Here is a 24,536-nt window from a genome sequence, read left to right as displayed (position 1 = left end):
GCTGTAATTCTCTGAGGTAATCACAGGGAATAATGGCAACAGTGGGACACCCGGGAATCTAATCACTATAATCACAAGCGCTGGCTTATGGGCTCAGATTCTTGCCTCGCTATCTGCCGCGTGATGGAGCCTGCCGGGCTGCTGGCTGCTGCAACATGATCAAATGGTTGACCAGTTTCTCTTTTCTCCCCCCCCCTCCTCCTTTCCTTTCTAGTCCTCCATTGTGGTCGGGGAGTCCCCTCTTCAGAAAGAACGGAGGAGTTCTCCTACAAGGTACCGCTTCACCTCCGCAAGTCTTCTACTGTATGTGTGTGATCTCCCGCCTCTTTCTTTCTTTCTTTCTTTCTTTCTGTCTCTTTCTCTCTCTTCTCACCCTCTCCCTGTCTCCTCCCTCCCTCCCTCCCCCCTCTACGGATGTGCCAACTCCAATCATCTCAATTCCAAATCCCTCTTTTTAGAAGCGCACCTTGAGAATACCGAGTGCTGAGTTCTGACACTTGGCTCGGCGCCAGACGAGGAAAGCTTTTTCTACGGAGGCGTATTTGAAAGTTAAAAAAAAAAAACACAGAAGAAGAAGAAGAAAAAGAAGTGATAGAGACACCGGGAGGGAAAGAAAGCCAGGGGAAGAGAAAATCTCAGCTTCAAATCAGAGGTTGGGGAGCAATCCCCTGGCCTCCCCTCCTCACTCAACACTCCACACCGTCTCACTCTGTTCCTCCTGCTCACCTCCTTCTCTCTGTGTTTCCCATTATCCTCCTCCTCCTCCTCTTCCTCTTACCCCCGACCTCCTCCCTGGTGGCTGGACAGCAGTTTAAATGGACATTCAATCCCAATCAGGGAGCACTCCGGGAGCTCGCTGGGCTGCCGAGTCCTAAATGGAGGGGGAAATGGATACATTAGGCGTCTGCGGCGCGCCCTCCTTCACAGCTGATAATGGAGTAGTAATGGTCAAGGAGCTGAGGTTGGAGAGTGTGTCTAAAAGCTGGACTCCCTCTCGACGCAGACAATGTGAGAGTGATGCATCTGAGCGGCTGGACGGCTGGACGGAGGAGGGGGCAGACGGTCTGGAAAGGGAGACTTGGATTGCCCGTGTGACGGGGGGCAGGCAGGAGAAGAGGCTGGTTAAATGTGAGGTGTACGTTTTGAAAGGACAGAGGCTGCAGAAGGACCAGCATGACATTCGGAGGCAGCGGGGAGAAGCAAAGTTGTGACAGACAGCCAGAGGGAAAGACAAGAAAGAAGGGGATCGGAGTGTGTGTGTGTGTGTGTGTGTGTGTGTGTGTGTGTGTGCTGTGAGGGCCCTCCTTTATGACTTCCATCTCCCATTCCCAGAGCTTTCAGAGCGGCTGAGATCTGCCTCTCCCCCTGTGGCCCGGTGGCTCAGGATGAAGGCCTGGCAGCTGTGTCCTTAATCCAGCCAGCACCCGGCAGGTTCAGGAGCTCTAAATTATACAGTGGCCTAAGTGTTCCTGATTTACTGAAGGACTTTGGTCACCCGCTATCGTTTCAGAAACACCCCCATTCGTTGATTCCTTTAGAAGCCTTCGTCCACCTGTCGGCTGCAGAGGGAGGGTCACAGGTCACAGCAGCATCCCAACACTGAGACGTTGGGGTGACATGTTGACTCGTCTGCTCTGTCAGGACACTGTGCAGGATCGCAGACAAGGTCAAGTTTACACTTTATTTTTCTTCTTAAGATTAAAGTTTGATTTTAAGTCACGAGCAAACGCTGACTTGTTTGTGGCAGCGGTGGAAATGATGCATGTCTAATTTTGAGTATTTCATTTCATGCCACGTCATACTGACGCCGATGCCACTTGGCTGAAATATCTCCTTTTTTTTACTCAAATTTATCACTTTTTTCAATTACATTTAATGGAGAAATATGTAACTTTTTACACATTTGACTACACTGATTACTGAATAACCCTATAAAGATCATATAAAAACGTATGTTCATACATTATAACAGGGAGCAGTCTGCTGCATATTAAGTACTTAATACCTATATATATATATATATATATATATATATATATATATATATATATATATATATATATATATTTAAAGACCATTTCTGATCGTTCATGGATTTGAGGATTATATTAAATTCGTATATGTATCTGTTTAGGAGAACCGGTGTCCTGCTGTTTGCCTCCATGTGTCTCATGAGGATCCAGAGTGAAGGTGCACGCTGTAAATCACAGCACACGTCAGTCAGCCTCTCAGACGCTCAGCTGAAGGGTGAGATAGACGAGCCAGTTAGCCATCCAGGTAATCTGCTAGCCCACCAGCCAGTCAGACAGTCAGAACATCAGTATCCATCCTGAACTCAGATTCTGCCCTCAGTTTACCACACTGCAACCAAGCAGGCCGATAAACAGGTGTGTGTGTGTGTGTGTGTGTGTGTGTGTGTGTGTGTGTGTGTGCGTGTGTGTGTGCGCGTGTGCTTTCAAACGGCTGCGTTCTCGAGCTCTGCCAGGGGTGACCTTTGACCCTTCGGGTCGTGTGTGTGTGTGTGTGTGTGTGTTGGTCTGCTCGCTCCTCTGCTGGCTGGGTGGAGGCTGCAGCCTGCGGGGCCATGTGGAACTCATTTACCAGGAGAGCAGAGGAGCGCATGAGGGAACCGAGGGGAGGAGGCTGCCCTGGAAAACAGGCAGGGAGGCAGAGGAGACGGAGCGGCAGACAGAGAGGCAGAGCAGCTGACCAGACACGGGGAAAAAGACACCTCGTCACTTCTGTATTTACATGATTTTTTGCTTTTTTTTGTATAGCTTTGAGCTTGTAAAAATGTATCGCTCAGCGTCAGCGAGCGAGAGCAGGGCGGCGGGAGCGCTGCTGCTCTTTCACCACTTAGTTTGTCACCTCCATCTCCTTAGCATATGTCCCAGGGTCCTACCTGCAGGGACGGCGAGCATGCTCAGTCGGAGATATGAGTCACCGCTCCATACGTGGAAGCCACAGCCACATCAACGCAGGGGGAAAGGAATCGACACGAGAGGACAGAATTAGAGCGACAGAGAAAAGCTTTAACTGGGAACTCAAACAGAGAAGTTACAGAGCATGCCGAAGAGGTGTGTGTGTGTGTGTGTGTGTGGAGGGTAAACAGTGGTGGTCAGGAGTGTGTCGCTGAGCTATGAGAGGCCGTGTCACACAGAGCTTGGTATTTCCTTTCCCCCTTTTCCTCTCTCTCTCTCTCTCCCCCTCTCTGCCTCTCTCTCTCTCTCTCTCTCTCACTTTCTCTGCTGATGCATGATCTACCACTCTGTGGCATGTGGAAGGGGAGCCGTTGCTATGGCAACCCAAAGCCCTGACTGGAGCGAGGTGGGGAGGGGCGGGCGCACATCAACCCGGGGAGACCTAATGCACTGCCCACAGACACACACACACACACACACACACACAGACACAGACATGCAGCGAGTGATCAAGATTACAAAAGAGACTCTGTGCAGGGACCTACTTATAAGGTTATGGAGAGCAGAGCTGCAGATATCAGGGGCAGAGCCACACTAACTGGAGTCAATAAGATTACTGTGGACACAGCTGGCCAGGGAAAGGCTCCAGAAGCCCACCACCAACGCCACACCACAAACACGGCTATCATAATTCATCACGCGAAGCAAATACACGTCGTGGGAGTGTTTACTGGGAGGCCTCGCCATGGCAACTTGTATGGTGGGGTCGAATTAGATCAGTCCTCATCACATCCATCATAAATGACCGAGATTATAAAACAATCAAAAAGCTTAAGCTCCAGTGTGTCGATGCGACGGCCAAACCTTTTTAGTTTGCACCTTACCAAATGCTGGTGCAGCGAACAGAGCAGACAGCAGGTCATCACGCGCACGCTGACCCCAGAGAGGAAGATGACAGCTGTGTTAGTGAGCTGGATGTCTGTGCGAGCAGCCAGCCCTGAGTAATGAGAGCGCTTTGGCTTAGATTTACTCGTACGCTCTTCTTCTCATCTGCAACTCCAGACAGCGCAGACGCAGATGTGGAGTTGCAGACGCGTTGATCTCCCCTTCAGTCAGCTGAGGATGCGTGAAGACGCTCAGGTCGTACAAGAACCATCGGCAAGAAGACTTTGACCTTGATGGAAACTCTGAAGCTGCATAAAAGACTCGTTATTATTTGGGGGTGCCTGATGCTCGTGTGTTGGTGTAGTCCTCTGAACTAGGCCTTCAATGAATCAATGAGTCGAGAAGGTGGATTTCAAATCTGGAAGTCTTAAAGTTCTTAATTTTTCCCAGTAGTCAACAGTGAATACTGACCAGTGGCGGGCTGTCAGGGCCAGTGAGGCCTTCTTTGCCGGCCTGAAGAGAATCACAAAGTTGTAGCTATTTTATGATTAAAAATGATAATAATAATACAAATAAAATTAAAAGTTATATATATTTTACAATGCAATTGTTTTTCACAAATACACTACATGTATTATATGCTGTGATCACAGCTGGCCTATTGGCGAACACCACGGACCGCCACTGGTACCCTAATGTAATCATCTAATAATAATAAATATTAAATGTAGTTTTTCAAAGTTATAAAAGTCGTGTTTGAGTGGAGCCTGAAGTGACCTCACACGTGAAGAATGATCCAGTCTCTTCCACACAGTGAGGCGTATGCTTATTAGATAAACACTGAGGTCACATTCGTACTCGTGCAACATCCCTAAGAGGCAACTCAGAATCCTGACTTATTTTGGTAAAAAGACATTTTAAAGAAATAGTTTGAGCTTTTGGGACATAAACGTATTCACTCACTTGCTGAGAACTAGATGAGAAGATTGACACCACTCATGTCACATCTGTACAGTGAGTATGAGCCTGTTAGCTTAGCTTCAAAGAAAGGCAACAGGTGGAAACTGCTCGCTTGGCTCAGTCCAAGGAAAATGAAATGTTACATCCCATGCCGTCTGAAGATCACACATTCATACAGTGTACCTCATCACAAAAAGCAGACGTGTAAAAACAACACGTTGTCTGACCTGCTCAGTCTCAATGCTAAGCTAAGATGAACCGGCTGCTGTCTCTCGCTTCATTCGTGTGTGGTATCGATCTTCTCGTCTAACGCCGAACAAGAACGTGAATAAGCGTTGCCGAAACCCTGAACTATCAGTAAGATGCGGATGTATTCAAAGTCACAGCAGTGAAATGTCAGTACAGTACGCGGGCGATGCCCGGACAGCGCCTGAGCGCTCAGTCTACAGCTGTCAGACTGGATTAGGAGCCGTGGTAAACCTGGGATCTTCAGGTCTCCCCACAGATTTTCAAATGGCTTCAAGTCCAGGCTTTGGGTGGACCACTGGAAGACATTCGGGGATTTGTTCCAAAGCCGGTCCATTATCCTGGATGTGTGCTTCAGGCGCTTGTGTTGATAGCGGGGGGATCTGTGCTCCATTCTGTGGCCGTTGTCTTGGAGGACCTGTCTATCATCGCTCTGCCTGTGTGAAGCAGCAACATGGTGCTGCTTCACAGTGTAGTGACACCCGCAGATAGCCAGCCGATAGCCAGCCGACATGTTTGGCCTTCAGACCAGAGGAATCCTTTTTCCTCTCATGAGAAAGACATATTCAGTGAACTCCAGGTGGGTTACCGCGTGTTTGTTTAGTCAGAAGAGTAAAATAGCTTTTAGATGGAGTGCCGGTATCCCTATGTTACATTCTCCAGCTTCCTTATATATATATATATATATATATATATATATATATATATATATATATATATATATATATATATATATATATATATATATATATATATTATTCAATTGGTTTGCATTGGATATTGTGCCACTTGTTCCTCCCCAACCAAGACCCTGTCTGCCTAGTTACTGGTTTCTACACATGGACTGTGGTTCCTTGTAGTGGGAAACCTTTTCTCCTTCATCACTGTTTTCCTGTAGACTTTGAATACTTTGGTGAATGTCTCGACGTCTGCATGGATCTTTCATCTCAGCGTCGTATAGAGAACTGTAGTCCTGATTGATACTGACGCATTTCTAATTCATCTTTCGTTCACCCTCGAGTCAAAGTGGAACTGGTGGTGGTAAATGATAAATAACACAAATAAATAATGTATCCAAGTGCTAAAACAATGATTTAATAGAAAATGAATTGCCAGAAACTATTTTGATAATTGATGAACAGATTAACAGTACGTTTTAAAGTAAAAATGCCCCAACTGCCTCTGTTATTAATGTTATAAAACATTGTTATTAATGTGATTAAACAGACTATTTAGTAGCCTTGTTTGGATTTTTAAAAAATACAAAAATTTGAATATGCCAATTTGAGCTTCAGGAAACAATTAGGTGAGAAACATAATCTACAAAAAAATCGTGAATCCTCCTTAGATACTTGACAATAAATGTCTAGTCGGTTGCTTTAAAAACAACTTTGAGTTGTAATTGGTCTGAAACGTGACGAAGCGTCGCAGCTCACACACGTTGCAGCGCTGCTATCCCTTCACTTGACTCCTGCCGCTCAGCCCTCAGCATCGGACCGGCTGGACTCAGCCGAGCCCAGCGGTCGTTGGTAATTGAATGATTCGCAGCGGCCTTAACTCATTTATGACGCTTTCCCGCTCAATTGAACCTCGGCTTTCTCATCAATATCGCCCCGTCGGCCTCCTCGGTGGATGCTCATCGAGCTGCTCCCGGGTCCTATCGAGGTCCGATCGGGTTCTGGAGAAAGCTTCCTCTGTGTTTCCTCCCTACTGAGAAAGTGATGTGTGTGTTGCATGTGACTAATGTGGCATACGTTTCTTACGTCCGCTGCTCTCTCTTCCTTTTTAGTTCCTCGTGGTGTGATCCAAAATGGCGCTCGTGTCAGGAGCCAGGCGCTCTTCCCCGTGATAAGACCCCTACCTGTAAGCCCTGTGGGGAGCAGGACCTCGGCCATACGGTGGGTTGACTTTGCTCCTGCTGCCCTCAAACACATAATTAATGTCAGTCAGGGCTTTCCCCTGCACAACACACTCCCACACACACACACACACACATACACCAAGCAGACCTCGTGCCCAAGTTTTTCACAGATAGTTTACATAATTACATCTTCATTGTGTCCAAAAGTCAAGAGGCATTCACACGCTCCCTGCTGCTCACATTCTAGCCAGGTGTGTTTTATATAACGGTCTCTCACACAAACAGGTTTATTAGAGGGAGAGGCCTCGTGATTCAGAGAACATTCGGCGCATGCATGGACATGCACATCCATCATAGGAGCATAAGAGTATGATGGTCGGCACCGCATTATGAATTAAACATACCCAAAGTCCCACTAAAGGTATGCAGTGAATATTTGATCACTGTATGGGGTGCATGTTTTTCTTATAAGATATTAATATGCTCACCCTCCCATTCTGAGGGGAGGAAAATGTCCGGGGGACAGAGCCCCGCTGCTGAAGCTCCCTCTGATTTATTGGGTGTCAGAATACACCCCTGTCCTTTAATGCCTTACAGAGAAAAGTGTCTTCTGACTAATAGAGCAAAATATGTGTTGCACTCCAACGTGGAGGCTGATGTGTAGTAGACAGCGGTTAAACGGCTCCGCCGCAGAATCGTCATTCTGTGGCGCTCTGACTTTAAAGCTTGCAAGGTCCTTTATGTGCTGAGCGAGTTTCACGACCTCAGGGAGCACGAGAGCTGCTCAAAATGCACTGTGTCATTCGAAAAATGCATAGGTGGCAATCTGAGAATGAGTCCGCTCATTTCTGTAAGGAAAGGCTGCTGACTCTCTCTCTGGAGATACAACGGACCTGAGAACCGTGCACATTCGGCCCTCGGGGGGGCGATTTCAGGGTGACGGGTGACCGCGTGAATTCTTTGTGCTTTCCAGTTCAACGCAGAGCAAACTGGAGCCTCTCGGTGGAGCGAAGCGTGTATATGCGAGCGCAGGAGTAACGCCGTTCTCTCGCTTCTGTGTCCTTCGTACAGATCATCCCTGGGAGATTATCTCAGCCGAGGACCGGACAGCCCGTCCCGGTACTCTCCTCCGCTCGGCGGCGAGGACCTCCAGGACGACCACACTTACAGCACCGCCAAATCCCCCAGCCGGCTGTGCTCCTCCGGAGTCAGCAGCCCTTCCTCTCCGCTGGACGACGACGACGACGACATCATCGCCGTGGAGATCCAGTCGGACGTCAAACCCGAGCCCCGGGAGATCCCGCTGGATTCTCACATCACCGCTGCCGCCGCCACCTACATTTCCCAGCAGGCCCTGCGCGGACAGAGACGTAGTTCGGGGCCGGGGGCCGGGACTCTGGCAGGGAGCAGTTTGCCCTGGACCAAAAACCGAGCGAGGGGCATTAGCGACACGCTGCCGCTGAAGAAGCGGCGCGCGGCGGCGGTGGAGAAGCCGCCGGAGAGCGACGACGAGGAGATGAAGGAGGCGGCGGGGTCGCTGCTCCACCTGGCGGGAGTCAGAGCCTGCCTCAACAACATCACAAATCGCACCGCCAAGGGCCAGAAGGAGCAGAAAGAGGCCCTGAGGAACTAAGACTCAGACATAGAACAAGTACATAGTCATGCAAACACAGACGCTATACAGCTGAAAGCACGCACACACACACACACACACACACACACAATACACAAATAGGTCAACAGGTAACGTTACTACAGCATTAGTCTCAACAGACACTTCTCATCTCCCTCTATCTATCTGCAGGGCATTAGGTGAATCCTACTTATTTGTGGCAATATCAAAAATCTATGTTTTCCTACATGTTCAGCAACACTAACATCAATGGGTATTTCTCATGTGTCTTTGTTGTTTTTGTTGTTTAAAAGGGGATGAAAGCCATAAAAAAAAATGCATGTTTTGTCACTAATTTGGACAAGTTGAACACGACAAAACCGAATCACATTGAGGAGCGTGCAGCGCAAACACAGAAGATGGCTGTTTGTCTTACCTGTTTGTTTCCATGTGAATCTGTAGCAATCTCGCAGTGATGCCAGCAAAGAGGGCGGGGCCTATTCAACCAGACTTAGCGCTCCGTCGGCCCGCTCGCTAGCGTCACTCTCCTACATCCACGAGCACAAATGTGAGACTGTGCCAAAGATAAGCGACCAGGTTGCTTCATGTAGCCGATACGACAGCTGACAAAAAAAAAGAAGAAGGCATAGTAGTCGAGGAGAGCTGGGGGAGAACGACCTAAAGCGTCAAAATAATTGTAAAACCCAATGTGATATATATTCATGCACTTAAGATTATTTAACACCACTTATAATAGAAGCATCATGGGTAAAGACATGGTTTATTTCAAGAGCACTCATAGTATTTAAGAATAGATATTTAAAAATAAAAAAATGGTCATGTTTTATCACCATAGAGATGGATAGTGTGCCGGGTCTGAGGCAATATCTCCTTCATTTTGTTGTTGTTGTTGCATAATGTAAACGTCCCTGAAACTTCCCAGTACTTCTGTCCATAGGCGTAGACACCTGGTATAGATATCGTAGCTGCCAGTAGCTACCACACCTTCCTATTCATTTACAATGTCAAAGAACTATATACATGAACTGTGGGTTTAGATTTCTGTTTGTGTCTGTTTACCCTCACTCTACCCTCATAAAGATATAAGCAATTCGTCCCGTGTGGACAACTCTGTAAAAAGGTTAGAAAATATTTTATTTTTTTCCTTTCTTAATTGAAGCAATTTGACCTGCAGGACTTTCTCAGTTATATTGCATGGGTGCTTGTAAATAAGATAAAAAGCAAATCTTTTTTATTCAAAGATCATGTAAGATAAACAATGTATTTAGCATGAAGCATGACTTATTTTCATATAAACCTTGTTCCTAGAGGAAAGAAAAAAAGTTTTGCCGCCAATTCTTATACCCGTGATTATATTGGATTTTTTTTTTTTTTTTTTTCTTTGAATCTTTTGGGTTCTTTTTTTCTGAGCGGGCTTTCAAAGACACGTCTTCAGGGAGGAGCGTGGGGGATCACTCTGCACCTCTGGGCTTCGGGTTCAGGCTATGTAGGCCAGCTGAATCACCTCTTAGGGGTGGGCTTCCGTCTTCTTCTGCCTGTACAGTGATTTTTAGGTGTTCAATGTTAACCCCAGTGTTATTTCAGAACACATGTGTAGAGTGTGTGTGTGAGTTGGTGTGCCCAGGAGCACACACCCTTTAACCTTGTGCCTGCCTGCCTGCCTGCCCTCAGTACCTCTGTTGTCATGTCTCTGACATGTTTTGACAGAACGTTACTTGTCTTTATTTATAACAGTATTGGTTTCTTTTCTCCTGTGTGTAAATGTACATGTGTCCTTATTTCCCATCGGCATTGTTCAGTGTAAATGTGTGGATCAGACAGGCATGGGAAGCTTTGTATGTGTCCTGAAAGAACCTCATATCTCCAAATAGGCTACTTAGAAATGGTATTGAAAAGGAAGAGGAATGTAGGGGATGGCATAATGACAAAGAAAATGTTTTTTGATTTACATACAGTATTGTTAACCCTTTGATTAAAGGTATCACATGCCCTTGTGGATGTCAAGCTCGCATACATATTTATCTCAAGAGCCCAATCCGGAGATCAGAGGGCTTTTTAATATATTTTGCCACTCTACAAAGAGTATGAGTATCTCACTTAGGATCAAGAAAACACTGACTTGATTGAAATCCACAAGGGCAGTCGTGAGCTTTGACATTTTTGCATCAGAAGTAATATAAATATTGCACTGCCATGATTCGGCACGCTTTCGCTGAAACAGGAATGCATAAATGTATTCATTTCCCCGCGCTCGCAGAGATGCGGTGCAAACGAAAAGGAGGAGAAAACACGGCCCGTTTGGTTGTAGCAGCGGCCGCGCCGGGGTTCGGTTTCAGCTCAATGCGCGTCGAGTGATTGTCAGCGAGCCAAGCAGGCAGACGAATGCATGACCCTCACTGGTACAGTCTTTTGCCACCTGTAGCATGCATCACTGGCTTGCTTTCTGTATGGTATCCATGCCGGCATTTACTAAACAAAGCTAAAAGGAGACACCTCAGTGTTCTTGTTTTGTGCCATCCGTCTCTCGTCTGAGATCTGTCGGAGCGCTCCCGCGGCCCGGGTCAGCAACATCCACTGTTGTGGTGACTAATAATGTGTTCAGCTGGCAGAGCCATGTCGAGGGGGAATGTGTTGCTTTAGCAACCACCTTTTTTTTTTTCCTCTGACTCACTCGGCGACGTGCAGGAAGGATGAACTCCTGACCTTGCGAGTCGTGGAAAAACAGAGCAACACATAAGATATAGCTTGGACATTTCAAAGCAAAGGAAATACACTTCACTGCCTGAAAAAGCCCCTAAAACAAGTGTTTGTTTCCAGTCTGCCAAACAGCAATGTAATGCTCGAAAAATACAGTTGCCATTCTTTCTTTTTTTTTTTTTTAAATGTTTTTATGCACATTTTTATTTCTGTTCTGTTCTCTCTCTGACAAAATGATCTACAATACTGCCATTCTTTCTTTGGTGACTGTCCGAGCTGAATATTGGAAAGCCATAGGTTAGAGATGTCAAAATGCAAAACTGTTATTGATCTGTGAGATGTGATGCAGAGTGCACCGGGGGTGTTGGTTGTTTTTTTTTTCCCAGTAAATGTTCAATTCTCTCCTTATTGTGCAATCATATTGCCAAAGAATGATTTTAAGACCTATTTCATCACTACATGTAAATATCAACGTTGTCCAATACCGTGGCAAAAAATATATAAATGTTGTTTTATTTTGTTTTCCATTTCCTGAAAAACTGCAATGATGTTTATGTGATGTATTGTCTTCCAGTTGGTTGCAATAATAAAAAATACAAGTTGCAGAAGATTCCTTTGGTTGCTCCTTCTGGTGGACTCGAGCCAAACGAGTCCGTCGGAGAGAATCGAACCCACGACAGCCGCCGTGACGGTTAACCGCAGCTTTTCAAAAGCAGCGAATTAAATTTCATTCAGAGTTAAATATAGTAAAGGCTCACAAGGAAGCATATAACCCCCCCCCCCGCCACCTCATTTTCACCACTTCTACATGCAACACACACTAACCCCCACTTGCTGGTAAAGTGCTCGCTTTGTGAGACTGGAGACTCTTTCATTTGCTCTCAAGACTGACCCCAATCATTAACCTCACATATTCCCATCAACAAGGGTCTTATCATAACCATGCCTCTTCCACCAGTTAATTATTCATTTACTTCCTCTAATCATTTAAGTTCAATACTTCTGATTAAAGTCAGACTCCGCACCCCCTCGAGGGAGAGGGAGAGGGGGGGGGAGAAGTAAAAGAGTTAAGTGTACCAAAGAGTTCCTCAATACCTTATCAATCTGAGTGGTGCCATTTTGGAGCTGTGTGGCAGTGGAAGCCCATTCATAATTGAAGCCGAGACGGGCTTAATCTGGAGCCAGTGCCTCCCTGTGCAGCAGCGCTCCCACAGCAGCACAACTGGAGCTAGCAGCTCCTCTGTTGCTATGCAACTACTGCAAAGAAAGAGGGGGGAGAAAAGTGTGCATTCTCTGGATCTTTAGAGGGCATCGTACCGCTCCGTTACCAGGAGCGAGACGACATGCCTCGCGTTACGCAGCCTCACGTTGGATCACATCTCATAGTTTTTTTAGGAAACCCACATCCCCCTCACCAATCATCTTTTTTCACAACTTTCGGAAAGAAAAAGGTTCCAAGTGAATGCAAAAGCCTCTTCTCATCCTCGTCGGGTCGACCTTAGTTTCCCCTTGGTGAAATGAATGTAATGAAGTCACTGAGGCTCAGTGGACGATGCACAGAGAGATGTGTGTTTCCCGGGCGATATCATCCACATCCACTGAATTGACCAGTGAGGCAAGTTTCCATGGAGACAGAAGTAGAGGTAACGTTCTCTTGTCAGCTCTCATTTACTGCAAAGCTTTAATGGTATTTTGGAAATGTTCCCTTGGTAGTCAGGACAGGTGTTTTTTTGATGAAACAGAATTCATGGATTTGGCTAATCCCCAAAAAGAATCACTTACTCGCCTCCTTTATTGAAATAAAATAGTTGTATCCTAGACAGAGTGAATGGGGGGTGTGTGTGTGTGTGTGTGTGTGTGTGTGTGTGTGTGTGTGTGTGTGTGTGTGTGTGTGTGTGTGTGTGTGTGTGTGTGTGTGTGTGTGTGTGTCATAGAATCAGAATAGGAGAGTTTGTTTTATGGAGCTCTGCTACGTGGTGTGACCTCCCTCTAGTGGCAGCAAGGTGTTACTACATTACAAGTCATCTGAAACCATGAACAAAGGCACCAAATATATACTGTTACATTACAGAAGTATAATTACCACGGTTAATAATCTAATATAATGGACATTTATGAAAAGGGAAGATATGTTTCAAGCTCATTGTCAAATCTTAATCAGTCATTATTGACTTAAGTATAAGCAAAACAAGTTCAGACAGGATACAGAAATGTTTCTAGTGAGAGTTTGTTAGCACAGAGTCAGAATAAAGTACTGGAGACCATTACGAAGTACTGGGAGTGAGTGTGGTTTTACAGTGCCTCCTTTCTTCTCCTTTACACCGTCATATCAACTGACTTCTGTCATCGTTAATGCTCAAACTGAAGTCCATGATTTCATGTGGGGTTGATATGGTTGTTGTATAAAATCTCCCCCATATCAATAGGATATTCATATTATCTAATGATCCAGCAGTGTAGAAACTATGGCTCCTGGGATATTGTGATTATCTCCTTATATGGGTCATAATATTTACACTTGGCCTAATTCAGTAAACAAGATCACTGAGCATTATAAAGCTAATGCGATCTGTGCACGTTTATCTACCGCGTGCCACGTTAAACACCTTTAAACTACATTTCCCATCAGCAGGCGTAACGCTCGGTCGTCATACGTCGACGTACGAGATCTCGCGCGAGCCACAGACTGACCCTGCCCTATGTCTCGCGCACTCGCAGCTCCATGCTCAGTATATAAAGCAGGACAACGACGGAAGGAGGACGGCTGGGAGTCGCAGCCCGGGATTGTAAATAAGACCGCTAAAACTGTGTTTTATTTACAAAAGTAATGCCGGCTGTTTTAAGAGACCGTTCCCAGTTGTTTTAAATCGTTTTTTGTATTTTTTTTGGCTCTATTTCTCGCCTATTTCCGTGTGGTTTTTACACTACGTGTATAATGGCGAGCTCGGCTAACTCGAACCCAGTGGTAAGGATCAATCTCTAAGGATTGTCAGCGGGGGAAATGGGGGTTAAGATAAGAGAACGCTGTCAACGAGCTGTTTATCATTCAGGAAAATGAATGGGCTTTAACAGACACTTCACTGTTCTATCAAATAAATGACGACTAACTTCAGTCAATCGGCCATTTTAATCATTCTTCGAAAGTGAGGTGAGATAGTTCTCTCCGATAAAGCCATCTGGTAGCGCAATGGCTAACGTACAGATGCGGGTTAGTGGCTGAGGGTTGGGAGGACCTGCAAGAGTTGGTTTATTTGTCCACTTGAAGCGTTTTTGATTTGGCCGTTAAGGGTAGTTAATTCATAGTTTCTCTAAAATCACACGTATGGCTCAGTAAATTAGGGTTGATGCTGAGTCTCCGGGATTTGATGTCTGTGCTGTGGCTTTAGTTCAGGGTCAAAGCAACGCTTGTGTCGATGAGTCTGACATTTTAAAGGACAATTTGGTAACGTTAAATGAGCTAAATTGTTTTATATTGGCATAATTTATTAGACGCAGATGTTCGCAAAGCACCTCGCCTCCACCCACTGCGAATGAATTATGCGTTTTTTCCTTTTAATTAAAGTCTCCTTAGCCGAAACCCGTCAACGCTCAGTCTAAAGCCTCTTCATTGTCCACCATTCCACGGCCAGCAGCAGCACAGCCGTCCCAAACCACCACTTGTACCCATCTCATGACAAAGTAGTCCTGCTCCCTGTGACACGGCCACACTATGTAGTCAAAGCCGAGCAGCCATAAGATAAAACACCGAAAACATCCTTCACATTCCGCCACATACTGTTCAATGTACGGGGCTGTCGGGCGCGCAGTTTGCCGCTCCGTAAAATGGCTTCCACGTCTGCTCTCGCTCCGGTTCTGGCCCTCCTCTTTTCTGCCGCTTGGTTTTATACGGCCATATTGGCTCTCTAATATAGACTGCCCGGGATGGGAAGGTGCTATTCGACGCTACGTCACCGCCTCTACATATAAACAGCAGCCTAAGCTTTAAATAGTGGCGGAGCAGACGGGCCGAGGGGAGGAAGGGAGAGACCGAGGTCCGTGCTGCGGACGTCAGGGACGGCGCAGCTCAGTTCGCGCAAGGCGGCGGACCGTCGGTCTGGCGCCGAGGCGTCCATTGTACTGTAGCTTCTCTTCCGGCCTGAAATGCGACAGTTGTGCTGCTGTACACATTTAAATGGTAAACACGAACTGTAGTTAGTGTTCGCCATTATTCTACGTCATCCAGAGGGACACTGTGTGTGTGTGTGTGTGTATAGCCGGCTGTCCGAGACGTGTATCGGACACTTTAGAGCTGAATCCCAGGTTTTTACTATAGACCAACTTTAGAATGGAGCTAAATATTAGAAACAGGTTGCTTTATTACAACTCACTAATTAATGCTTATCTGGCAAGAGGAAAACGGAATATATGTATATATGGTTTGTTAGACATTGCATGTGTAGCTGCTGTTATAGCAGCTGTGTTATTAACTGATGTGTTCCTATTACACATTTAGGAATACATCAATATATACTCTGTGTGTGTGTGTGTGTGTGTGTGTGTGTGTGTGTGTGTGTGTGTGTGTGTGTATTAGCAAACATAGTAATTGAAGCATTCTCTGTCTTTTTGTGTGCATGCCTCCTCACAGCCTAAACTATATAAGTCTGTGATTGAGGACGTGATCAACGAGGTGCGGGAGCTGTTCCTGGATGAGGGAGTGGATGAGCAGGTGCTGCTGGAGCTGAAAACGGTAATGTCCCCATCAGCATTGCAGAATGACTTATCCTCACCCCCTATGTAGTCATGAAGTATATGAACAGTGTGAAAGCCCTGGATGGGTTTATTCCACCATTTGAAAATGGTACATCACAAAGTATTATTAAAACTCTGAGACATCCTTTTTTTCTTCTGCCGGATGCTCCAGCTGTGGGAAAACAAACTGTTGCAGTCCAAGGCAGTGGAGGGCTTCCACACGGAGGAGCAGGCAGCCCTGCAGGCCGCCCAGCAGCAGGTTCAGCAGCAGGTTCAGCACGTTCAGCACGTGCAGCATGTCCAACAGGTCCAACAAGTCCAGCATGTGTCCCAGCCGGCACAGACCCAGCAAGTCATTCTGCCGCCTCAGCAGCAGCAGCAAGGTCGGTCGGCACTGCCACACTGCACTGGTAAACAACAACTAGTCATATTCTTTCTTCCTACTGTAATTAAGTGGTTGTGGCGATAATTCTTCGACTAAAAATTTTTTTTTTGGACAGAAATTGATAAACAAAAAGTGTAATTATTATACTACAGAGTCTTTTAACCTTTTAAATTGTAACTTAAATTTAAGTGACTGGTTATTTGCTCAAACTGTCACTATCCTGACAGTACTACATGAGACAGATTCACAATCTGGTTCCTCTGCCTCCCTTGAGTGCTCTTCATGACATGTGTAAGAATCCACAATCCACTGGACAGCAAAATAAAATGGAAAAAAATAACACTGATGCTGTATTTAAAAAGGCTCAGTCAAGACTTTTCTTCTTGAGAAAGCTTAGATCCTTTAATATCAGCAGAAAGCTTCATGTTTTTAATCAGGGGATCTTAGCTAGTGTGGGTGGGGCGGTGGGGGATGATAAAATGATGAAAACAGGATCGATAAGATGATCAGATAGGTTGGCTCAGTGATTAGCCTCCCCTGGACTCACGAGAGGTCACTATAGAAAAGAGAACAAGGGCCAAGTTAAAAATGTTTGTTTCTTTTGAAGGCCATCCACCACACTGTGTTTTTAACAGACTCAGAAGCTCAGTCAGTGAGACTCAGGATGCTAAAGTGTTCTGCTGAACAACTCAGAAGGTCTTTTGTTCCAGCAGCAGTTAGATTTGTTAATGGACACCTTTAGTTGTGACTTTTAGATTCAGCATCTTTCTGATGTCGGTCATGTTTCATATGGCATTTTCTGGTGGTGTTTGTTCTTTGTGAGGTGTTTCTTGTCTGCTGTGCACTGTGGACTTTGTCTGTTCTTGTCTGTATGGATTTTGGTGACAAATGAGTTTCCCCATTTGGGATTATTCAAGTTTTCTAATCTAATAATCTAAAGAAAAACAAATGAATTTGACTCTCTAACACAACTGCCAAACACTGTCCGTGAATTATGATAAAACGGTCAAACCAGGCTGCTCTGATTAAATATGAATCAAGAGTCTGTTACTGCATTGTATATTTTAGGCAGAGGAACCAGATTGTGTTTCACAGATTATCTTTCTCATGTATATAATAACAGCATGAGCAGGTATGCCAGTGATTCTTCTGAAAGTAGCCAGCTGTGGCTTAAGAGCCAGTACTAGATTCAATGACTTGACTCAATCTGTGTTCACAGCTATTCTTTTCTTTGTTTAATAGTTTTCACAGCAGGACCTAATAATCCGTTTTGCAGCATATCATTGTATGCCTTAATCATGTTTCTCTGCACAGCTCCCCAGCAGCAAGTTATTGTTCAAGATTCTAAGATTCTGCAGCACATGAGTGCAACGGGGATGGTAAGTAGATAATGTACAGATACATTTACCATACTAATATTTTGGGGGTGGGGGTGCAGAAGGCCAGGAAAGGCCCTTCAGAGAGCTGTCCTGCAGCCTGGATTACAGTAGAGATAAAGCCAGGGATAAACATCCTCTTACGCACACAGACAAACACACTTTGTCTTCGTCGGTTTAACATACATTCGCACAACGGTATCAACGCTCCCCTTCATCTTGTGCTTCCTCCTGTCTCTCTCTCGACAACACTTGGGTTCAGCGAGCCATCTGTTGGTGTCGAGGCCTGCATCTGTGCTGTATTAGTAGACTCTGTTGTTTTTGTCTTAATCCTCAACCGCTTTGTTTTAAGCTTCCCTTGCAAATGTCTAACCTTTCGCCTTCACACTTGGCAGGTAAAATGAACAAAAACAACCATGAAACGGCTGCTTTAATCACAGCGGCCGAGGGAATCCGAATATTAGCACTTTAATTGTGAAGTTGTGTTGCATTTCATGAATACTAAAACATCTCCGGAGAAATGTAATCTTACCTTCCTGTTTGTGTACCTGGTGTGTACTTTAAGAGCCCCAGTTGAATATTTACACCGTGACAACCTCGAACACTTGTTTTGCACATTCTGGAAGCCGAACGTCTGCTTCAGGGTAATGTTCAGCTATAACTCTTTTTGCCTGCGGGTTACTTTCCTTGTGTGCGAGTGAGAAAGTGAGTGTGTACCTGATTGCCTTGTTTCAGCCGCTCAAGTGTGTTCTCCTTTTCCTCCTCTAGAGTGCAGCAGCTACTGCAGCAACCCTGGCTTTGCCCACAGGGGTCACCCCGTACCAACAGCTCATCACCAGCCAAGGTGAAACACTCGCTGCGCTATCTGTGCGTCAAAGTGGAAAGAAATACTTCAGCCCAAAAAAATACACATATTTCCCTTTTTTTAACCTGTAGTGCAATTTATCAATCTTGATTGTCTTGGCGTCTGCTTGTGGTGCTCAAAGCGCCCGAGAAAACCATTAGAAAAATATAAAAGTGATGTCTCGCTCTAGAACTCCTGACCTGGTTACTGAAGCTCATCCACAGACCTGGTTGTGAGCGGTTTCATGCCCGAACTATTCGCAGCGTGCATGCGCTCGTGGACGAGAGGCTTGTGCTCATGGCGGCGTGAGAGTTCTAGAGAGACATTGCTGTTGAAGTTTTTACAAAAAGATTATGTTGTGGAGAAGACCTCTGTGGTCGATATCTGACACTCAACACTGGGCAACTCAAAGCTATCTCGACTGATCCAAAGCCCTACTGGTAAGGTCAGGAATATTTATTTTTGATATTGAGGGGGAACGGCCCTTTTATAAGTTCACTGCTCCAGCACTCACATCTCCTCTGTTTCGCGCTCTCTCAGGTCAGATCCTGCAGGTGGTCCGTGCTCCCAATGGGGCTCAGTACATCATCCAGCCGCAGCAGCAGATCCTCCTGCAGCAGCAGATGCAGCCTGGCGGCGTGCAGGCCCCGGTCATACAGCAGGTATGCCCCATTAGACAGGTAGGAACACATCACTTCAAACAGAGGCCAGACTGTTGAGCGTTGAGAACGACGTGCTGAAAGTATCTTGTTTCTCTGTGGTCTTCGGGAACAACAATCAACCGCTCATAGTGTGTCTCATCTCTTTAGCTGCATAGCTGAAGCAGTGGAAGAACTAATTTATGGAAATAAAGACTTCAAATGCCATGAAAAACATATATTCCGTAAAATCAGGACACTTCACAACTCAAACTTCACCTTTCCCCTCAGTTACCTCTTAAAATGAAGCAGCAATAATAAAATGCATCACAACATGATGAGCCAGGATCCACCTGCTTTTCAACAAAACCAACAATTGCAATTTGGCATTAGCATTTTAATATTTAATTCCTTCACAGGACAACCCAATAACATCCGCGCTAGAGCTTTGGCTAAATGTGAGTTCTTCCCGTTCCCTGTGCCCAGGTCCTGGCTCCTCTGCAGGGAGGCCTGCCCCAGCAGACAGGAGTCATCATCCAGCCGCAGCAGATTGTCTTAGCTTCAGGAAACAAAGTCCAAGGCAATACACAGGTCAGCACTCCTTCAACTCCTCCTTCAGTTTCTCTTTTCTGGAAGTTCACTATTAATTGGAATCTGTGTCAGTCGCTCAATGGAAGGAAACTTTATTTTGTAATTGTTTCATTTTTTACATTAACCTGACTCTTTGTTTGCTGTTAGGTGATGCAGGCAGCAACTCTGGCGCAGCAGCCAAATCAGGCAGCAAACGCTCAGGTCCAGCAGGTCCAGCAGGTCCAGCAGGTGCAGCAAGTCCAGCAGGTCCAGCAGGTCCAGCAGGTCCAGCAGGTCCAGCAGGTGCAGCAGGTGCAGCAGGTGCAGCAGGGCGCAGCTGCACCACAGGCCCCACAGCAGCAGCAGCAGCAGCAGCAGCAGCAGCAGCAGCAGCAGCAGCAGCAGCAGGCCCAACCCCAGCCTACCATGATACTGCAGACGGACGGCGCCGGAGACACCTCCTCAGAGGAGGACGAGGATGAGGAGGAGGAATATGATGAAGATGAGGAGGAGGAGAAGGACAAGGACGGAGGAGAGGACGGGCAGGTGGAAGAGGTGGGCACCAGAGAAAACCCAACTGATACAAAACAAAGGCTATTGTTAAGAGGCAGCTGGCTGGTGTTGGATGGGTCGGGCTGGGAGCATTATGACAACTAGATGATGTATTGTTGGTTTTGTTTCCTCACCAGGAGCCACTGAACAGTGGTGATGATGTCAGTGATGAGGAGGACCAGGAGCTGTTTGATACAGAGAATGTAGTGGTGTGCCAATATGACAAGGTAAGAAACATGACACCACTAAATGCAATGCACCTGCACGTAAGAATATTCAAAATGTCTAATTATATTATACCTGTTGACAATAGCCTGTATCATTTTTGCATGCATCGATTGTTTAATTTCAGTGCATTGCTCTCTAACCCTGGTTTGGTCACCAATTGATTGCAGGACTAACACACACACACACACACACGCTAACGTTATTACTTACGTTTACACCTACAACTAGTTGGGAATCACCAATTTGCTTATTGTATTTTTCCACTATAATAAAATAACCTAAATAAAACTTAGTTTTTTCAGCTGAATAAAACAAATACAATTGGACATTAATTAAACTTTGACACTATGAATTTGTTGCCGACATCATCCAGTCCCTTTGTAAATGTAATTAATGCCTCTTTTATTGTTTGTCTCATGACAGTTGCCATCTTTTCTAAAAGAAATTGCTAGCATTTGGTAAAAACCGAGCGACAATTCGCAATCATTTAGTTTTGGATGCTGGCTCCTTTTTGCCGAGAGTGCAAAGTTTGATCATCAGTATCATGCATCACAATGCGGACGTCAACGATTCTGCATCAATGCGGTGACGGAACATATCACCGCCTTTTGCTGTCATTTACTGTCACGCCGGTTTCTCTCCTCTACGTCAGCGTTTCTCAGAGGGGTAGAGGCAGAGCTTTACACACACACACACACACACACACACACACACACACACACACGTATACTCTTATGTGTTCAAAGCTTAGAAAAGGCACTCTGCAATCTGCTAGCTTGCTGCTCTTGCTACCAATATTAGATGCCCTTTCAACAACGTTGGGCTGAAAACGTGCATGCAGGCTGAAATTCCCCGGTGTTCTTTCACAAGATTCATCCGTCTGCCTCACACTTCATTCAGTGCTTATGAGAAGTATTGGTCAACGCTAGTTAATATGCATGTGTATGTGTGCGGCTGAGTCCTCGATGTGCGTGAGCTAGAAGCATTAAAGACTGTAAGATGAACTGGTGTCCATCTGTCTTTGACGCCCACAACATTGATTTTTCTCTTTCCTCCCCAGATTCACAGAAGTAAGAATAAATGGAAATTCCACCTGAAGGACGGGATCATGAATCTGAATGGGAGAGATTATGTCTTCTCCAAAGCCATCGGGGATGCTGAATGGTGAAGAAGAGAACAAAGCAACCCGAGAAAGCAACAGGAGCTGGAACTCTGTAACTCCCTCTATCCAGTTAACAGACACTTCAATATCCTTCCATAGACTGTGACTGGATTCATTTCAGGAAACAACTTCTGAGTCTTTGAGAACTCTGACTAACCCAGCAGACTGTGGTACCGTAAAACCCGGGTGTTGTCACAAACACTCGACTGGCCTTTCGGGATGAGAAACCTACAGGGGAAGTGAAAGCTTGCGAACAGACTCCTCTTGATCTTTCTTTGCTTCTTCCAGGCTTCCCCACGTTTTGCCTGAGAGAATTCACACACAATGGAAAGTACAGTAAGCATTTTACATCATACAGGTGTAGTGGACCAGGGTGACCTGCCCTGCCCCACCACAGGAGGGTCAGAGGTCATTCATTATAACCCCGTAGATGAGAAACACCTTTATGATGCACTGTAGTCGGTTGACTGGATTGACTCGTGTCTACATTTAAGTCCAAACTTAGTGCTACCAGTCGAGAATGCTGCCTTTACAGCAGCCAGAATCAACTTTTGGCTTCAAATTTTTGCTCTTGGATCCTAATTCTGTCTCACAATTTATGTTTATGAAAAAGGTACTCCAGAGGGTTTAATGTAGTTAACAACCAATTGTTTTAAACAATTTCTTTTTTATTATGTTTTATGTGTTTCATGAAGGGTTAAGAAAAAGAAGGTACAATTACATTAATTCTAGAATAACTAATCGTTGTGTAAAAGGCATTATTTTTAATCTAATGAATGCCCAATCCAAAAATACTGTTATTTCTCTCATTTGCTTCTCTGGAGCTTCATTCCATCTTTATTGTTGACACACAAAAAAAAGGAAGAGCAGATACAACACTGAATTCATTTAAGAAATGTACAAAATGCCTGAAGGTCTGTTCTGTCAGTGTATCTTCTTTGCTCTCATTTTAGTTTCCTGCAGCCGTCTGAAAATTTGCACTGTCAGTTTATCAATGTGTTGTGGAATCAGTCAAGTTAATCAATAGCCACAGCGGGCTCTCTTCTATTTGTGTGTGTGTGTGTGTGAGAGAGAAAGTGAGATCCAGTGACTGATTGTACAGGCATGTGGCGAGTGTGTTGACGTGTGTGAATGTTGATTGATGTGTGTTGTCACTGCTTTATTCTGGAAATTAATTTGTTTATCTTTTTTTTTTTTTTTTTTTTGCACACCCATAATCTCAAACTGTCTGTTAGAAACAGTAAATTAGTTTAAAATGCATTTTTCTTCCTTGTTTTTGGGTGGGGACACTGCGTTGTCCTTTATTCTTTTTAATTTATTCCTGAAAATTCATAAAATGTTCTATTTTTTGAAAGGTTGGAAAGCCGCACCAAACTGTGCTCTTATAATCTAATAAGTGGTCCTTTTTTTCTCTGTTGGTTGGACAAAGCTACATAATGCTGTGTTCCAAATAATTTCGTCCACTGTATGTTCTCCTGGGCTTTCATTTTATTCATGACTTTTAAATGAGAATATTTTCTATTGAAGCGAGTTTAACTCGGGGCCTGTGTGTTTCTCTGCAGTTTGTTTTTAGTGCCCCTGTTGCAGCAATTTGAAATAAAGTATGTGTTTTTTGACTATTGTGTCAATTCGGTTGATGGTTGGCTATAAAGTGTATTTTGAAAGAAACTCTAAATACTAAGGAAACACTGAGGTTACAATGCAGAAAGTTTGCTTACATTTCCCCATACATCATTTAATGGGAATGCAATCATGTTTATTTTAGATCTTTTACAATCGTTTAGTATTTGTCAGCCTTTTTTTGATTAATCTACACTGAAATCAAAATGGCTGGGAAAAACAGGCGCTTTTAAATACACTAAGGGCCCATCACCATTCTTCAATATTATAGATATGCCAACAGAGGATCCCACATGTTTTAGGTAGAACACTACAAAGGACAATATTCAGTAGCTCTCCATGGTTATTGGTAAAAAAAAAAATTGTTTTAAAAATCATTTAAATTGCTTAGTTATTTGTATGTTGCTTGTGCCTTTTAAACTTTTTGCATTTGTTTTATATCGACACACAGATGATCTTATAAAATGTCTATTAAAAATGTATTCTTTGCTTTCAAAATGTTTTGTGTTTTAAAACTGGTGTTCAGTTAAGGAAAATGTATTGTTCTCATCCATTTAATTTGTAACAATTTACCCGTTACTATTAGCTATTGTAACAATTCACCCGTTAGCTTAAGCTAATATTGTAACAACTTATCCATTACCTTTCGCTAATATTGTAACAACTTATCCATTACCTTTAGCCATTTCAACCACTTTGGTTTTATTTAACTTTTTAAACTGTGTATTATTTATTTCTAGCTATTTAAACAATGTATGCATAAAGTTAGCTAACTGTTCACCTTCTGCTGTTCTGCTCACTTAACTCCATGCTCAGATGCAACTTGTCCAAGTTTTAGAGTTGACCCAAAATGGCTTTATATTCTTTAATGATATCTTAATTTCTTTTTTTTCAAACAAGTTTAGTCAATCTAAACTCTCCGTATTTTAGCAACTGCAGAAGTAGCCTGCGAGGTACAGGGAGTCCTGATTGGAAATCACTTCTTTACTACACCTGATGCTACATAGACGTGTGAGCCCCAGAATCTGCCTCAGCCTGTCTTTGATTCCACTTTTGGAGCTTTATAATCCGATGTCTGGATGGCTGTCAGTTTATGCACAGAGCCTTCTCCCTGCCGTTCCTCTAAGTCCTAACCAAACTGATACAATCCCTGTGTGTTTCCTTGTGGGCAATTATGAGATAAAGGTGTGGTGCTGTCTGGGATTAAAGCTGAATCAAAAACTACACAGA

General features: G+C 44.6%; 2 protein-coding genes across 5 annotated transcripts in view; both read left to right on the top strand.

Annotated features, from left to right (window-relative positions):
* The window catches only part of ches1 (checkpoint suppressor 1), a 59,098-nt gene extending 47,287 nt beyond the window's left edge, over positions 1–11,811 (top strand). Inside the window, exons 4-6 of one of the 2 annotated variants that reach the window (XM_068576644.1) lie at positions 215–273; positions 6,802–6,910; positions 7,945–11,811. In XM_068576644.1, the coding sequence (XP_068432745.1) occupies positions 215–273; positions 6,802–6,910; positions 7,945–8,506 (730 nt within the window). In that variant the 3' untranslated portion in view covers positions 8,507–11,811. The remainder of the gene's footprint in view (positions 1–214; positions 274–6,801; positions 6,911–7,944) is intronic. The other variant, XM_068576645.1, reaches the window with a different exon arrangement.
* A 2,142-nt stretch (positions 11,812–13,953) lies between these two features.
* gtf2a1 (general transcription factor IIA, 1) lies at positions 13,954–23,745 on the top strand. 3 transcript variants are annotated; one of them, XM_068577405.1, is made up of 10 exons: positions 13,954–14,168; positions 15,828–15,929; positions 16,104–16,341; positions 17,631–17,695; positions 18,461–18,536; positions 19,077–19,198; positions 19,661–19,765; positions 19,913–20,299; positions 20,434–20,523; positions 21,585–23,745. In XM_068577405.1, the coding sequence occupies exons 1-10, from the start codon at positions 14,139–14,141 to the stop codon at positions 21,690–21,692; spliced, it is 1,323 nt and encodes a 440-aa protein (XP_068433506.1). In that variant the 5' UTR covers positions 13,954–14,138; the 3' UTR covers positions 21,693–23,745. The 3 variants fall into 3 exon arrangements, with proteins under 3 accessions (XP_068433506.1, XP_068433505.1, XP_068433508.1); XM_068577404.1 differs by having other exon boundaries at positions 19,077–19,216; XM_068577407.1 differs by lacking the exon at positions 13,954–14,168 and adding an exon at positions 15,070–15,377 and having other exon boundaries at positions 19,077–19,216.
* The last annotated feature ends 791 nt before the right edge of the window (positions 23,746–24,536 follow it).

Source organism: Clinocottus analis, unplaced genomic scaffold (genome assembly GCF_023055335.1).
Source record: "Clinocottus analis isolate CAN_PGR_092001 unplaced genomic scaffold, fCliAna1.0.p SCAF_15, whole genome shotgun sequence".
NCBI classification, from domain to species: domain Eukaryota; kingdom Metazoa; phylum Chordata; class Actinopteri; order Perciformes; family Cottidae; genus Clinocottus; species Clinocottus analis.
The sequence above is the reverse complement of the archived record's forward strand: the minus strand, read 5'-3'. Positions and strand labels throughout refer to the sequence as shown.